The sequence below is a fragment of the Zasmidium cellare genome (genome assembly GCF_010093935.1).
Source record: "Zasmidium cellare ATCC 36951 unplaced genomic scaffold M409scaffold_5, whole genome shotgun sequence".
NCBI classification, from domain to species: domain Eukaryota; kingdom Fungi; phylum Ascomycota; class Dothideomycetes; order Mycosphaerellales; family Mycosphaerellaceae; genus Zasmidium; species Zasmidium cellare.
In genome coordinates this window covers 927610-942284 of record NW_022986949.1, presented here as the reverse complement: position 1 = coordinate 942284, position 14675 = coordinate 927610, and the positions used below count along the sequence as shown (strand labels likewise).

Genomic DNA, 14675 nt, shown 5'->3' with positions numbered 1-14675 from the left:
GTACATGCGCCTGCAACTGGAATATTTCCCAACCAGAGTCGCCCGTGTATGCAATAGGTATGGCCTCGCCATGGATCTTCGTCGGTCCAGCGTCTTCGTTCCCAGATATCGCACCCGACTCGTCCAAGACCAAACTCTCCTCCCCCTCCTGCTCCGACCCGGAGAAGCGCGAGTCGTACTGCCGCGTGTACGACATCACCGAGGACACGGCTCAGGAGCAGAGTATCGAAGACGCAGAATTGAGTGTCGGATTGAAGCAACAAGCGCTCGTCTTTCGATATCGCGGCAAGGTCCACGCGGTGCCGGCGTCGTGCCCGCACCGATCGTACCCTCTCTCGCGGGGCTCGCTGTACGACATTGAGGACTTTGGAATCAGGCTTTCTGCTGGAATTGTCTGTCCCAGGCATGGCTGGTCGTTTGATCTCTTCACCGGGGAGAGTGATCGCGGAGCATATAAGCTAGCGGTATGGGAGGTAGAGTTGAGAAAGAGCGAGCAGGGAGATGAGCAGGTGTGGATTCGGAAGAAGAGCTAGGTTGTGAATGGAGTACTGCGCATACTGGATATACATGGTCTCTTCAGCACTGCTACTCCAGCGTCGGCCGAGCGCCATGCCGTTGGCAAATATTCGCCCATCGAGGGATATCAATATTATTTCGCTCGTGACAGTAGTCACACCAGCTGGCATTGGGCCTGAGGACGACTGGAGAAGGTGGAGTGCAGCACAAGGTGGACAATGCTCAGAGTCTTCTGCACGAAGGACCTCGGATGGCTTTCGGGTGCTGGAGGTTGTGCTCGTGCACTATCCAGGAGGTCCATTCTGCTGCAAGCCAACTCCATGTCGACCAAGTTCCGCCGACTTGGCATCTATTGCCTCCACTGCTGTTAGATTTTGCCGTCTCGAACTGTAGAGTGCTCGAAGCAAGCGAGGATCAAGATTGGTGGAACACAAATACTCCTCCAACACGGCACGCAAACCCCGCAAAGAAGAGGTCTCGAGATCAGCAGGAATCGATAGCTTGACAGTAGCGCGGACCTTCATTGCACTACCCCGTGGGGCCGAGGTATGCTAATGTTCACAATGATATAAGCATGAGTATGGATATGGCTGACATTGGTGGGATCAGTTATCCCGTTTGAAGACTGTGGAGCTTATTTGGACAACACGTTCGTCTCCCCCGTGCTTACCGTTTTCAGGGCATGCATGCGTTTGCAGGACGCTGGTTGAAGATCATAAGAAGCATGGAGGCCATGCAATTGGCATTGCTTGGTCGTCAAGCTTTCATCAGGATCTCCAGCGATCGAGCATGCCTTCTTCACGATCGACCCTCCGACCAATCGTGGCCCTTGCTGCCACTGCGGCCTCTGTTGCTGCTGGACCGTGCGATATCTATGCCAGTGGCAACACCCCTTGCGTGGCCGCGCATAGCACAACTCGATCCCTTTATAACGCATACAGCGGCCCTCTGTATCAAGTGAAGCGTACCTCGGACGGTTCCACTACAGACATCCAAGCACTCTCCGCTGGAGGGGTGGCCAACGCTGCTGCTCAGGACTCGTTTTGCGGTAACACGACCTGTTTGATCTCCATCATCTACGACCAGTCTGGCCGCAAGAATCATCTCACTCAGGCGCCTCCCGGAGGCGCAGCCAGCGGACCGCAGCCGGGGGGCTACGATGATCTTGCTGGAGCGACCGGAGCACCAGTGACCTTGAACGGGCAGAAGGCTTACGGTGTCTTCGTTTCTCCAGGCACTGGCTATCGAAATGATGGCACAAACGGCATTGCTACAGGAGATCAGCCGGAAGGCATGTACGCAGTACTTGATGGCACGCACTACAACGGCGCATGTTGCTTCGACTACGGCAATGCCGAGACGAATAACCTGGACACCGGCAACGGGCACATGGAGTCCATCTATTACGGAACCTGCACAATCTGGGGCACTGGCGCTGGCAATGGTCCTTGGCTGATGGCTGACCTGGAGAACGGCCTCTTCTCTGGCTCAAACCCAGGCCAGAATACTGCCGATCCAAACCTTACCAACCGATTCCAGACTGCCATCGTGAAAGGAGAGCCGCATCAGTGGGCGCTCCGTGGCGCCAATTCAGCTTCTGGGTCGCTCTCGACGTACTACTCAGGTGCTCGACCGAGTGCCTCCGGGTATGATCCCATGAGCAAGGAGGGAGCTATTATCCTGGGAATCGGTGGCGATAACAGCAATAGCGCTCAAGGCACCTTCTATGAAGGCGTGATGACATCTGGCTATCCATCAGATGCTACGGAGAACTCGGTGCAGGCAAATATCGTTGCCGCCAAGTACGCCGTCTCTTCCTTGACCAGCGGTCCAGCGGTAAGTCTCCAAGGCTCTGAGTCCAGTATCGAGTTCTGTTGCATTTGCTAACGATGTCTCTCAGGTCACCGTTGGCTCCTCCATCTCATTCCGTGCTACTACTCCAGGATACGATACCAGATACCTCTCACACAACGGCTCTGCGGTCAACACCCAGGTTGTGTCTTCCTCCAGCAGCACTGCGTTGAAGAAGGCCGCCAGCTGGACCGTCCGCACTGGCCTCGGTAACAGCGGATGCGTCTCCTTCGAATCAAACGACACCCCAGGCAGCTACATCCGTCACAACAACTTTGTCCTCTACGTTCAGGCCGGCGATGGCTCGAAGCAGTTCAATGAGGATGCCACCTTCTGCCCACAAGCTGGTCTGACCCAAGGCAACTCGATTCGGTCGTGGAACTATCCGACCCGCTTCTTCCGGCACTTTGCCAACAATGGATACATTGCCAGCGATGGCGGTCCTCATGACTTTGACAATGCGAATTCGTTCAACAATGATGTGAGCTGGGTCATTGGCAAGAGCTTTGCATGAGCATGAACATTTGCTTGGAGAGACGGCCTGTCACCGAAAAGGGGGTGCCATGGAACAGATCGGTCCTGAAAGTTCAGCATTACAGCATTATGAAGATGGAAGCGTACAGCATGTTTGTAGACGCATTGATGCATTACATGTTCGCGCAATTGAGGTTTATTATATCCATTCCATATCAAATACAAATCCGCAAATACTTCTTCACCCCGATAAGATTGAATATAAAGTTTCAAGCTAAGCCCAGCCTCCGGCTGATCTTCCAATCCCTCCACTTGCCGGGACCACCTTTCGTTTCCTCCGACCTCACCTCATGCAAGGAATACTTTTGCCCCAAATCTAGAATGTCAACACCTCTCCTCCCTCTTGGCCAAGGACCTCGTGTCATTGTATACCATCAGACGCACCATGGGCCAAATAACGGACCTCCTGTCAGCCTCCTTCCGCTGATCACAAACGGCACTGGAGTGACACATGTCGTTGTCGCGGCAATTCATCTGAACGACCCACCGGGAAACATCACATTGAATGACCATCCACCGGATCATGAACGCTTCAACACACTATGGGGAGAAGTTGCCTGGCTTCAAGCCAGCGGCGTGAAAGTGCTGGGCCTATTGGGAGGTGCCGCGAAAGGATCTTACGAACGACTCGATGGCGATGACACTGCCCGCTTCGAATCATATTACGTCCCACTCAGGGACATGATTCGAAGATATCGGTTCGATGGGTTGGATCTTGATATCGAGGAGCCGACTTCGTTGCCCGGTACGGTGCGACTCATAGACCGGTTACGGGCGGATTTTGGGCCGGAGTTCATCATCACGCTTGCGCCTGTTGCAACTGCTTTGCTGCCGAATCAGCCGCATTTATCGGGGCCAGCATTTGATTATAGGTTGTTGGAGCAGATGCGTGGACATGAGATTGCGTGGTATAATGTGAGTTAAGGAGTCTTCTCGACTTGGCTGATGTGCGACTAACTTGCAAGCAGGCACAATTCTACTGCGGCTGGGGAGATGCTAGCTCTATGGCGTGGTACGATGCGATCATGAGCATGGGCTGGAATCCAAACAAAGTCGTCTTCGGACTCATAACCAACCCCGCCAACGGACCAGGCCATGTAGAATGGGCAAGACAGGAAGGCGTACTTCGAGCACTTCGCCAAAAATACCCCAACTTCGGAGGTGTGATGGGTTGGGAGTACTTCAACTCACTACCAGGAGATTCAGCACGACCGTGGGAATGGGCAGCCAACATGGCTCGGACGATAAGGACTCCTCTGCCGACACCACCTCCGATCCCAATACGACCATATGGACAGCCGGCGCAGTTACCACAGCCTCCTCATTCGTTTCCAGCAGAAAGTGTGCAGACTTTGAAGGATCTTGGGTTCACGGATCAACAGGCTGTTGCTGCGCTGAATTCGACGGGAGGAAATGTGGAGTATGCTGCTGCCTTTCTCTTTGAGAATTGATCAGGGCTCGCGCAGGGATTGCGTACGTCGAGATAATGGATATCTGCATGCGCAGAGCCTTTCAGCGACTGGTTGAAGCCGCCTCGCAGATTCCAGAAAGAACATAGATTCTGCATATTCCAGAAAGATCATAGGTTGCTGCAAGCACTACAAATAGCTCCTCCATCCGTGCAGAGGATGCACTATCTTCAACTCTCAGTCACAAATCACCGTATCATGGCAGACCAAGTTGGCACATTCTCTTGCCTAGCTGAGGGTCAAGGCGGAACGTTTCGCTTCGATCCTCGTATTTCACCACCTCACATCGGCACCGCTGAACTCAAGACATCGGTCGGCGTCTACTTCCCCCTTGCCGACAACCGCTGCTTCGTAGTACACATCTACGTTACCTCGAAGGGCGACCCCAATCCCGAAACTGGACTGACCCGCGCCTTCACTGCCGCCGAGAACCAGGCCGTGAGAACGCTGATCTCAGGAAGATTCACTAAGCATGCAAGCGCCAACGAATGGACACCACAAGACGTCTTCGACAGCATCCAAGGCGGCAAGAGATCATACGTGATGTGTCCGATCTATTCTCGCCCCGTCGAGAGTCCCGGTCTCCCGAGCACGGCAGTCGTCAAAGGCATCGAGGACTTTCTGGGGCCGGGCAGTCGTCTGGTTAGATACATCAACAACGACCGTGTGCAGGGCTTTGCGGTGGAGATTCAGACGGGAATTATCAAGACGATCGAGCAGAAGTGGGAGGACAAGGGAGGGGAGCGTGTGAGAGTCAATGATCTGCCGAAGGGGTTTTCGTCGGTTAGGGCGCTGGGAGCAAGGCAGGATTGGTATTTCAATGTTGAGACGGAGTGAGCAGCTTCAGTCTGAGAGCGCTGTTCTGGTTTGCGCTCGTGACTGATTCGGTAGATGTGAGTTGCGTGGGGATGGCTATGCAGTGTCTGAAATCATGTTTCCAACCAACAAACATCTTAACTTTCTCTCCCCAATTTACACCTTCTTTCGTTTCCGGAATGACAACGAAGAGAACGAATCCCCCTTGCGCATATCTGAAAGGCGGGCAAACCCAGTTTGCTTGCAACATGTATATGCTAAGATGAAAAAAAGACAAAGATGAGCCAAGTTGGACATAAGGTGATTCTTCCGCCATTCTCACAGGTATACCACAGCAAGACAAGCAATGCAGAACACATCGAACTCTCCTATCAAGTACCGCCTCAAAGAGGGCTACGGCCGAACATTCCATTTCCCACGTCAAAGGCCCGGGCAGCAACACCTCACACACGTCGGCACGGCCGACTGCACTACGACCATGGGAATCTACCTGCCCATCGACGATACCCGCTATTTCGTCGCCCACATCAACGCCTTCGTCAAAATCCGCAACCCCAACGCCGATGGAGGTTGGCAGAATCAGGAGCAGAATATCCGCCCAGAAGAAGGCATCCTCATCCAAAATCAAGTCGTCCAAAAATTGAAAGACTGCTCCACGCGAGACGGATGGACTGCTCGTGACGTGCTGGATTACTCTCGTCGCACCAGTGTCAACCCCGTCATCATCTGCGCTGAGGTCTTCACAGCTCCAGCGCGACCCGCGAGATTCGTTGCAGGGGGAATCAGCACATTCTTGGGGATTGAGGCGTGTGATATTCTGGGGCAGCAGTCGAAGAGGTTCGTGGTGGAGCATGCGACGGGGCGGATGCAGTATGTGTTCAAGTGTGTTGAGGAGAGAGATGAGCGCAGGATCTTTGACAAGGTGGAGGAGGAGATTGTGGCGGAGGAGGAGATTGTGGCGAAGGAGTGGGATGTCGGGGTTTGGAGGCAAGAGATCGCTTGGAGATAGTGAGGGCTGGCAGGCTTGGTCGATACGGGATTGGTTTTGAATGTGCAGTAGTGTGTTAGATTGATGGCTGCGTAGGTTTGCGCAGTAACGTCCGCGCATTGCTCTAGAAGTCAAGTTCCTTCACATACTCTTGCACACTTCTCAAAGCACCATACTCCCGATCTATCGAAGGTTGTACTAACTCTTCCATATTTGGACCAAAGCATCCAAACTCTTGGTAGTACCCAAGCATTTCCATCGAGTCTTCCGCAAAAGTCGGATTCATATCTTCCATAAACGTCCTGAAGGCCGTCGCTGGGAGCTGTCGGTACCTCGTAGTCTTGCCCGTCGCCAGGCTAACCGTTTGAGCCAACTCATCAAGACTCCTTAGCTCTGCTGCTGCGTGAATTATCTTCCCCTGACAAGCGTCCGGCTCTCGCAGGATAGCAGCAACAAAAACCGAGATATCAGTTGCATCGATCATGAGCAGTTTCGTGTCTGGCGGCATACTCGTAGCAATTTCAAGCGTCCCGTCGCCCACTGGCCTTGGCTTCAACGCATTCGTCAGGTTTTGCATAAAGCAGCCCATGGCGATGAAAGCGCTCGAGATGGGGAGGCCCCGGATGTACTGCTCAATCTCGTACTTGACGTCGAATTGCCAGACCTTTGTATAGCGATTGGAAGAAAGTTTGCGTACTGATGGAAGAGTGCTGAATATCAGGTACTTCAGGCCTGCCTCGACGGCTACATCCGCTGCGGCTTGGCCTTGGGCGTACTCTCGTTCGTAGAGATGTTCATCAAAGATGCTGTTAGTGACCAGGAAAGCCGAGTGTGCGCCTTCAAATGCCCGATACAATGAAACCTTGTCGTCAAGATCTGCTTGGACGATCTCACAGCCTGGTAAGTTCTTGAGGGCCACGGCGGCAGGCTTGGACGGGTCCCTGACAACGGCTCGAACGGAGTATTCTTGGCTCAGGACGGGATCGCTGGTTAGCAGCTTGACAACAGCTCCTCCTTGTTGGCCAGTAGCACCGAAGACGACAAAGACCTTGGACGGCATTATTTGTTGAAAAAGTGGTCAATCTTGACGGCATTGTTCTGCATTCTATATCTCCGTACTGTTGCGCAAGGCTTTCCGAGAAAACTCCGGCTGACAAATAGGGGTAAGACGGCTGCAACGATTATTGGAGAACCGTCAGGACCATTGACAAAGCCCCATGGCTATTTGCGGCACTGGGAAAGGATAGAGCTGGCTCTCTTCTCGCTTTCGCAGAGGGCAGGAGGAGCATTGAGCCGACTCACGAAGTATCCACGATTGGGAAAGACCTGGCTTCGCGTCGATTTTCTAGTTGAATGTCTGTTCTTACATACATCTCACATTAATAGCTGGAGATTTTATATTCTGTACGACGAATCGGGACGCATGAAAGCTCGTAATCAATTCCGTACCATCGAACGGACATATCGGGCTATTATTGGCTTCAAGGCTCAACCTACTTCATAAAGACGAGGATACAACTCGACTCAAGTCAATGAAAGCATGTAAACATCATTCATGATCGTATACAAGTCCATTTCAATTCGCATTCCTATCATCAAAAGCGTTCCAGTACCTCCTTTCCAATCAATTGAGAGCTGGACCAGGTTCCAGCGCGTACTTAAACGCCCCGAATCATCCAACAAGCCTTTCATGCACTCCTTTCATATCTTCATTCCATCATTGTTCTCGTTTCTTTCGTCCAAATGTCATCACCAAGCGCCTGATCCCTCTTACGCAACACCGCCATCTCCCCTCGCATAGCCCTCGCCCACCTTCTTGTAGGCGTACTCCAACAAAGTCTCCGTCGACCTCTTGTCCAAATTCCCAATCACCAATAGCTCATCACAGTCCAAGCTCCGGGTACAGATCTCTGTGAAGCGAGCGACCATGGTCAGCCGGCTCAAGGCATACCGACTAGTGGTCTTCTCGATGTTCAGAACGGGGTTGGCTGGGCTCTCGTTTCTGAAGTCCTTGGCCGCGACACCAACTGGCTTGATCGAAAGGTACTCGCAATGAAGTTCAGACGGCTTCATTTCGAGTCCCCTGTTGCCGAATGTGTAGATTGGAATCTCCGCAACGGTCTCGCCGAACTGACGGAGAATGAGGAAGTACCGCCACTTCTTGATCCATGGACGGCCGTCCGGGCCCTCAAAGACACCTTGATCGCCGAGTTTTACGTTTGGGTCTTTGAAGCGGCAGTGGTGCAGACGTCGCACGATGATGCCAGAGATTTGCTCGGACCAAAGCACACCGTAGAGTTTGGTCTTTCGGCTTCGAGGAGGAACTACGCCTGAGCCACGCCGGACGGGAGCTTGAGTCGTGGTGAGGGGGATGGCGTTCGCTGCTCGCTGATGGTTGCTGGCTAAGACATTGGAAAAGACAGTGGAAGCTATGTTTTTCTCTCGGAGAGTCTTCGGCTTGCTGTGTTGCACCACTTTGAAGCCGTCTTCGTCGACTTCGGGCTTGGCCTCTCTCGACGCGACTGTTGATGGCAATGCGGTGGTGTTTGAGCGGTGAGGAGAACCTATGACTGCGACACGCTCGAATCGACGTCTCCTGGGACTGGCGGGAGCTGAATTCGAGATTTCTGCCAGGGGCGTTCGTCTAGCCGCATTGCGACGTCGATTGCGGCTTTCAGAATCGCTGGTCGGTGGTCGGTTCTCTTGGTTGTTGTTCGTGTTGTTGGCGGACGCCCTCCTCCAAGGCTGGCTCATTTGGCTCGCCTTCTCTTGGGTTGGCTCCTTCTTGCCGTAGTTCCCAAAGTACGACGCCATCTTGAACTATGCAGACAGAGGTGGTGACCATGTGGTTGAATGGGTGATGCGATGAATGGCGTAAGAAGCGGCAGAAAACTTCGAAGATGGGCGTGGTACGCGTTATGCGTGTCGAGTATTCACTGCGCGTCAAGTCACTCGCCGAAGTGACTCGCTCTGCGCGCCTGTTACTGGAGGTGAACAAAGGTGTTGCATGTCTCCATGGCGACGTAGCAATCACCTCCATCTCCTTTTCAAGCCCGTCCGCTCACGCATCTTGGAAAACAACCTTCCCTTCAATCAGCACTGACAGCTTCCGACCAGTTGTACATTCTCGTGTTCACACATCACAAACTCACACATCATTAACTCGCACATCATCAACACACACATCATCAACATGCCGAGCTTTAAGGACCTCTTCAAGCAATGCACAAAGCGGCTTCGGCGCTTTGGCAACCGAATCGACATATCTGACAAGTGCGATGCCGCCACCGGTGGCGCTGGAAACACTGATGAGAACCGAAACCAGGAGAGCGAAAGCCAGCCAATATCCACCGCAGCAGAGCCTGATCCCTCAGATGCCCAAGACCAAGAACTTGAATACATGAATTTGCCCCTAGGTGTTCATGAGGAGCTTCAGAAGTCCATCCGTCTTCACAGACAGCTTATAGCTTTCGAGGAAGACCACACCAAGACCATCAACACTCTTCAAGCCAGATTCCGCTATGTCAAGAGGGAGATCAAGGAGTTGCAAGAAGGTATTGCGAAGCTCGAGGCTGAGGATCCTGGAGCTAACGAGAACGATATCGAGATCAAAAAGTTTGATCTTGAGCCATTGCTTCGAGAGAAGGAGGAGCTCTTGGACCAGCGCGACGAGGCCAATGATGAGCTGGATGCGAAGTGCCGGAGTTTCAGGAGCGAGACCTTCCACCTATTGGAGCTGTGGCGGCAGGTTATTGGTGATTGCGAAGAGGCTCGTGAGGGAGAAGACGAGAGTGTTGATCCAACTGGTCACCATATTGATGAACACTGGCCAATCGAGGCCACTGCTGACCTGTCGAGCGCTGAAGAGCAACGATCCAAGGACGAGGAACCCGCCAGCTCAAATACGCCAGGCCCCCTGAGCGAACAAGCTCGACCCCCGACCCCAGAACCACAGTCTCAAGACCCTCCTCCCAATGCCGAAGAGCTTCTCGAAGACTACAAGCGGTGTTGGAGAGAGCTCGAATCCGCCGAATGGTGTCTGGACAACCGCGACCTGCGCTTCGACGCTGACATGGAATGCTGTTATAGACTGTATCAAGCCAAAGCCCCGGGCTTTGAGACCAAGAGCCAAGTCGAGCGACGTCACTTCCGCGAGACTCAAGAGATCACTCAGCGGATCATCACGGCAGAGGAAGAGCTTGAGAAGGCTGAGCAGGCTTTGACCGCTGCGGGGATCCATCCACCTGGCTCGGAGTATGGCCTGGGAATGGTGAAGGATGTTGAGGATGGGTATCGAGTGAGTGAGGAAGTTGAGGATATTGAGACCGGGCAAGATAGTCGGGTTCAGAAGTGGCTGAAGAATGTTCCGAGCTCGATCGAGGGTGACGATGCTTCTGAGCCGGAAGTATGGGACAGCTTGAGCATGGTTGCGGAAGGTCGCCAGAAGAAGAAGATCGTCCAGTGGAGAGAACAAGCCGAAGCTGCTGCTCCGGCTATAGTGGAAGCTCAGCCTCTTCCTGTACCTGAGCGTACTTCGCCGAAGGGCTGGAAGTCGAAGACGTGGAAGGTTCTCAAGGATCTGGCGAAGAGTTATCCGGCAGTGCCGCTGTTGCTATGAGATGTTTTGCTGGTGATATAGAAGGGCTTTGGGTTTTCTGCATATACGGAGTTGGAGTTAAGGTGTTATGTCTTTCTTTCTTCAGAAACTATGACGGGAGAAGTGTGAAATGCAACTTCCTCATGTTCGACATGGCGGCACTCCACTCGGTGGCAGTAGCTACACATACGAAAAATGAAGGTCTCAGATTGCTATACCATTACCTTTACTTGCAGACAAAGAACGATATCTGCAATTTCAAGTCTTTGTGCCAAAAGCGTGAGTGATGAAACGTTGAAACGATTTCCTTGTATTAAAAGCTTCGACATCAGCCTGCCCCATCCGCCGAGCGTTCGTAACACCCGCAAGTACACGCTTCCTTGGGAATCACACGATCTACGAAATCGCCCAAAATCTCCGTACTCCGTGCATCAAACTCTCCAACCCGCCTCAACTCATCGCAGTCCATCGGTCGCTTGAAAAGCTCCGTGTACTTCACCACGATCGTAGTCTTGTTCAATCCAACACCATGATGCACCCTCAAGACCGGGTTATCCGGACTCTGGTTCTTGAAGTCCCTCTCGTCCATGCCTTTCGGTATCACTGATAGATACTGCCACCACGAACTCTCAGGCTTCTCGGCGAGACCCTTGTCATCGAAAGTGTACAAGGGAGACTCCTCAACCAGCTGCCGCTCCTCATCGGTGTCGACGATTGCAAAAAGGCGCTCTTTCTTGGATACCAGCCTCCCATCGGAGCCCTCAATAATGTAAGGATCTCCCAGCTTGACGTTCGGATCTGTGGCGTAGCGGATATCCCAGCGGCAGAAGATCACGCCAGGCTTCTGCTCTGAGAAACGGATCCCATGGTCGCGCGTTCTGAGTTCGCTGCTGTGAAGTGGATTGCGCGTTAAGTTGGCAGATCGGGCGGCCTGGTGGTCGCGCCAATTTCCAGGTGGGATCGTCGAACATCTTGTCGATCTCTCTCCAGAGGTTGCGGTTGGCTGTGCCGTCGATGCCACTGACTGAAAGCTGGTGGAACCATTGTATAGCGGAGAAGGGGAGTTCTGTGTTGCTTCAGGAGTAGATGTGAGCTCCACCAGCTCCCGGGCGTGGCTGGTAGGAAGTGGCGAGGGTGACGCCGGCGCGTTTGTGTGAGAGCTGTGTACAGGGGCTGGAGTAGAAAGGCCAGGAGCGTGATCCTGGCACGGCTTGGGTTGCTCGTTGGTCGCTCCTGGTGCCGTTTGCCTTCGCGCTGGCCTGCTCTCAGGGGTGAAGCGTCCTCTCGGACGCAGCACCAGTTTTGCGCCCTTCTCACCCTCAGCAGAGCCCCGAACTGAAGTCCCAGTATCGTCGACAACAGCTTGGTTTGCCTTGTCTCCAGTGAGAGCCTGCGCGTAAGATGGCGTGTCTTGCTCATCTTTCATGGCCTGTCGGCCGCCAGAAGAGCGCGGTGAAGGGATCTCTTGTGTGAGCCTGTCAGCGTGTCAGACAGTGCGCTGGTAGAGCCAATGCGGTCGTTGAAAATAACATGGCTTGAGATGCAAAGTGCGCGTTCTTGAAGCGGGCGGCGCACGGACGCCAAGGCCACATGCTGGTGAGGGTCCCTTCCATTTTGGGGCTAGTGAGGAACCGAAGATAGAATTGGAAGGAATATCGTTATAGAAAGTAGAAGAGTACAATATACAGGATAGAGGATAGAATAATTCCACATTCCGCTACAGGGAAGACAGACATATACTTATAATCCAAGCGCTCTTTGAAGCAGATATGTTTGCCTACCTTGCCATTCACTCTTAGTCCACACGAAGAATTTCAAAGATGCAAATGTCTCCAACATATCTAAGACATCCAAGGCATCGTCCACCTGGCGCCAGAATTCCGTCGTCGAAGGCTCGAGAGATCTTTCGATTTGGCCCTCGAGAGCATCCGGCAGATCTTCTGGCACGCTAGCCTCTCACTCGGATCCTGTAAAGCTGTAGCAAGGGGTTATGAGCCGTCGGGAAAGAGGTCGAAGTCCCACGAGGCTGCGGTTACGTAGCATAGCCCAATTTGACCGGACACGACTTGGAGCAGTCTCTGGCCATCATGCTCAACAAGAACGAGGACGGTTTACTCCAATGTAGCGATTGACGGGTTAGAGTGCAATATATTAGGCCTGCAGCATCGATTGAGAGAGCGTGAAAGCTGGAGAATTGAAGGAGGTGAAGTCAGTTGAGGTTGCCCCGCTTGCGTCACCGGATTTCACATGCCCAGCCCCCACGTTGCCGCAGCTTTGAAGCTTTGATTGACCGCTCCATCAACCACCCAACGACTTTCCGCGACCTTTAACCTTCATCCCGACCAAACAACACAATCGCTGAAGAAACCAGACAACATGGGTGAGCCTACCAGCTAACAATGCTCCCGCCCAGAAGACTGACACTCTCCAGATCGTGCAAACAAGCCTCAGCCCATCTCCTCGCCAACGACAACCGGTCCTCAACCTCAGGTCAATACCCACAAGGACCGCGTCTCAGCGACTCTCCCGACCGGTGACAGCGTCGAGATTCTCCTCTACGGAGCTACGGTTATCTCGTGGAAGAGCAATGGCAAGGAGCGACTGTGGGTTAGCGAGGCGGCGAAGCTCGATGGAAGCAAGCCTGTGAGAGGTGGGATTCCGCTGGTGTTTCCGGTGAGTCGTCTATGCCTCGTAAACAAGAAAGAGCGTCGTCGTATGTTGGGACATGTGTTGACGGATATCAACGTAGTGCTTCGGCCCACCACCCAAGGACCACGCAACTGGCGCCCTCCCACAACACGGCTTCGCACGCAACTCACACTGGGAGTACCTTGGCTCCAGCTCGAGTGAGAGTGGACCATTGAGCAAAGGCGGCGACGACAGCGTCAAGCTCGACTTTGGCCTGAGCAGTGCTAACCTCTCTGCTGAGGCGAAGAAGGCTTGGGGATACGATTTCGGCTTGGTGTACAGCGTGACGCTTGGTAAGACATCATATTCCTTCCGACTGAAACATTATGCTGACTGAGGGTGATCATAACAGGCAAAGATGGCCTCCAAACGATGCTCAACGTCCGCAACTCCGGCAGCACCGCCTTCGACTTCCAGATCCTCCTCCACTCCTACTTCTCCACGCCCTCCATCACCCGCACCGCCATCACCGGCCTCGCGGGCACCTCGTACGTCGACAAAGTCCTCAACGCCACCGAACACACCGAGTCCAACACCTCCATCTCCATCACGGGCGAAGTCGACCGCGTGTACAAGTCCATTCCACAAGATACGACCTCAGTACTCGTCGATGGCAAGCCGATTCTCGATGTGCAGAGAGATAATGTGCGGGATTCGGTGCTGTGGAACCCGTGGATCGAGAAGGCGAAGGGTATGGGTGACTTTGAGCCCAAGGACGGCTACCAGAAGATGGTCTGCGTGGAGGTCGGCGCGGTCGATGGCTGGCAGAAGCTGGAGCCAGGTGAGACATACGAGGGCGGACAGATTCTGAGGGCGTATTGAATCGAGCAGCAAGCGTCTCGGTTGTGATGACGTGAAGGATGGAACGAAGGAATGAATGAATGGCATGAAATACGAAGATAGAGCCTTGCAGATTGCTGGGTACCTTTAACGACGATGAACCACTTTCGGGAAAGCGATAGACAGTCAGTCACGAAAAGAAAAAGCGGATAAGGTTGTTTTTGAAATCACATGCATTGCGTTCTTCAATACTCTGCTTGAAGCCATATCGAAGAAAAGGTCAAAACTCGATATCCTGCCAGGGAAAGCAGTATCCATCTCCAAACGCCAGTCGTTCGTACAGAGCCCGATCCCTTTCCCGTGCCTTGTCCCATAGCGCATGCTGAACTGACAAAAGAGACATACAATCGAGAATCCTTACCCTGAATCCATCCCT

At 53.2% G+C, this 14675-nt stretch overlaps 10 protein-coding genes across 10 annotated transcripts; 7 read left to right on the top strand and 3 right to left on the bottom strand.

Annotated features, from left to right (window-relative positions):
* Window positions 1-59: 59 nt before the first annotated feature.
* On the top strand, window positions 60-533 carry M409DRAFT_18651 (uncharacterized protein; the record flags this gene model as incomplete). The annotated part of the gene is made up of 1 exon (XM_033804595.1): window positions 60-533. The coding sequence occupies one exon, from the start codon at window positions 60-62 to the stop codon at window positions 531-533; it is 474 nt and encodes a 157-aa protein (XP_033672428.1).
* Window positions 534-1305: 772 nt separating this feature from the next.
* M409DRAFT_18650 (carbohydrate-binding module family 42 protein) lies at window positions 1306-2881 on the top strand (the record flags this gene model as incomplete). Its single annotated transcript, XM_033804594.1, has 2 exons — window positions 1306-2352; window positions 2417-2881. 2 exons carry the CDS (start codon window positions 1306-1308, stop codon window positions 2879-2881), a joined length of 1512 nt encoding a protein of 503 aa, XP_033672427.1.
* A 341-nt stretch (window positions 2882-3222) lies between these two features.
* Window positions 3223-4352, top strand: M409DRAFT_63767 (glycoside hydrolase family 18 protein; the record flags this gene model as incomplete). Its single annotated transcript, XM_033815754.1, has 2 exons — window positions 3223-3816; window positions 3870-4352. 2 exons carry the CDS (start codon window positions 3223-3225, stop codon window positions 4350-4352), a joined length of 1077 nt encoding a protein of 358 aa, XP_033672426.1.
* Window positions 4353-4568: 216 nt separating this feature from the next.
* M409DRAFT_18648 (uncharacterized protein) lies at window positions 4569-5207 on the top strand (the record flags this gene model as incomplete). The annotated part of the gene is made up of 1 exon (XM_033804593.1): window positions 4569-5207. One exon carries the CDS (start codon window positions 4569-4571, stop codon window positions 5205-5207), a length of 639 nt encoding a protein of 212 aa, XP_033672425.1.
* A 325-nt stretch (window positions 5208-5532) lies between these two features.
* M409DRAFT_18647 (uncharacterized protein) lies at window positions 5533-6195 on the top strand (the record flags this gene model as incomplete). Its single annotated transcript, XM_033804592.1, has 1 exon — window positions 5533-6195. The coding sequence occupies one exon, from the start codon at window positions 5533-5535 to the stop codon at window positions 6193-6195; it is 663 nt and encodes a 220-aa protein (XP_033672424.1).
* A 103-nt stretch (window positions 6196-6298) lies between these two features.
* On the bottom strand, window positions 6299-7234 carry M409DRAFT_18646 (uncharacterized protein; the record flags this gene model as incomplete). The annotated part of the gene is made up of 1 exon (XM_033804591.1): window positions 6299-7234. The coding sequence occupies one exon, from the start codon at window positions 7232-7234 to the stop codon at window positions 6299-6301; it is 936 nt and encodes a 311-aa protein (XP_033672423.1).
* Window positions 7235-7944: 710 nt separating this feature from the next.
* On the bottom strand, window positions 7945-8928 carry M409DRAFT_50961 (uncharacterized protein; the record flags this gene model as incomplete). Its single annotated transcript, XM_033811681.1, has 1 exon — window positions 7945-8928. One exon carries the CDS (start codon window positions 8926-8928, stop codon window positions 7945-7947), a length of 984 nt encoding a protein of 327 aa, XP_033672422.1.
* Window positions 8929-9367: 439 nt separating this feature from the next.
* M409DRAFT_18644 (uncharacterized protein) lies at window positions 9368-10792 on the top strand (the record flags this gene model as incomplete). The annotated part of the gene is made up of 1 exon (XM_033804590.1): window positions 9368-10792. One exon carries the CDS (start codon window positions 9368-9370, stop codon window positions 10790-10792), a length of 1425 nt encoding a protein of 474 aa, XP_033672421.1.
* A 307-nt stretch (window positions 10793-11099) lies between these two features.
* M409DRAFT_18643 (uncharacterized protein) lies at window positions 11100-12197 on the bottom strand (the record flags this gene model as incomplete). The annotated part of the gene is made up of 1 exon (XM_033804589.1): window positions 11100-12197. The coding sequence occupies one exon, from the start codon at window positions 12195-12197 to the stop codon at window positions 11100-11102; it is 1098 nt and encodes a 365-aa protein (XP_033672420.1).
* A 950-nt stretch (window positions 12198-13147) lies between these two features.
* On the top strand, window positions 13148-14281 carry M409DRAFT_63765 (uncharacterized protein; the record flags this gene model as incomplete). Its single annotated transcript, XM_033815753.1, has 4 exons — window positions 13148-13151; window positions 13203-13444; window positions 13521-13752; window positions 13812-14281. The coding sequence occupies 4 exons, from the start codon at window positions 13148-13150 to the stop codon at window positions 14279-14281; spliced, it is 948 nt and encodes a 315-aa protein (XP_033672419.1).
* Between the last annotated feature and the right edge of the window lie 394 nt (window positions 14282-14675).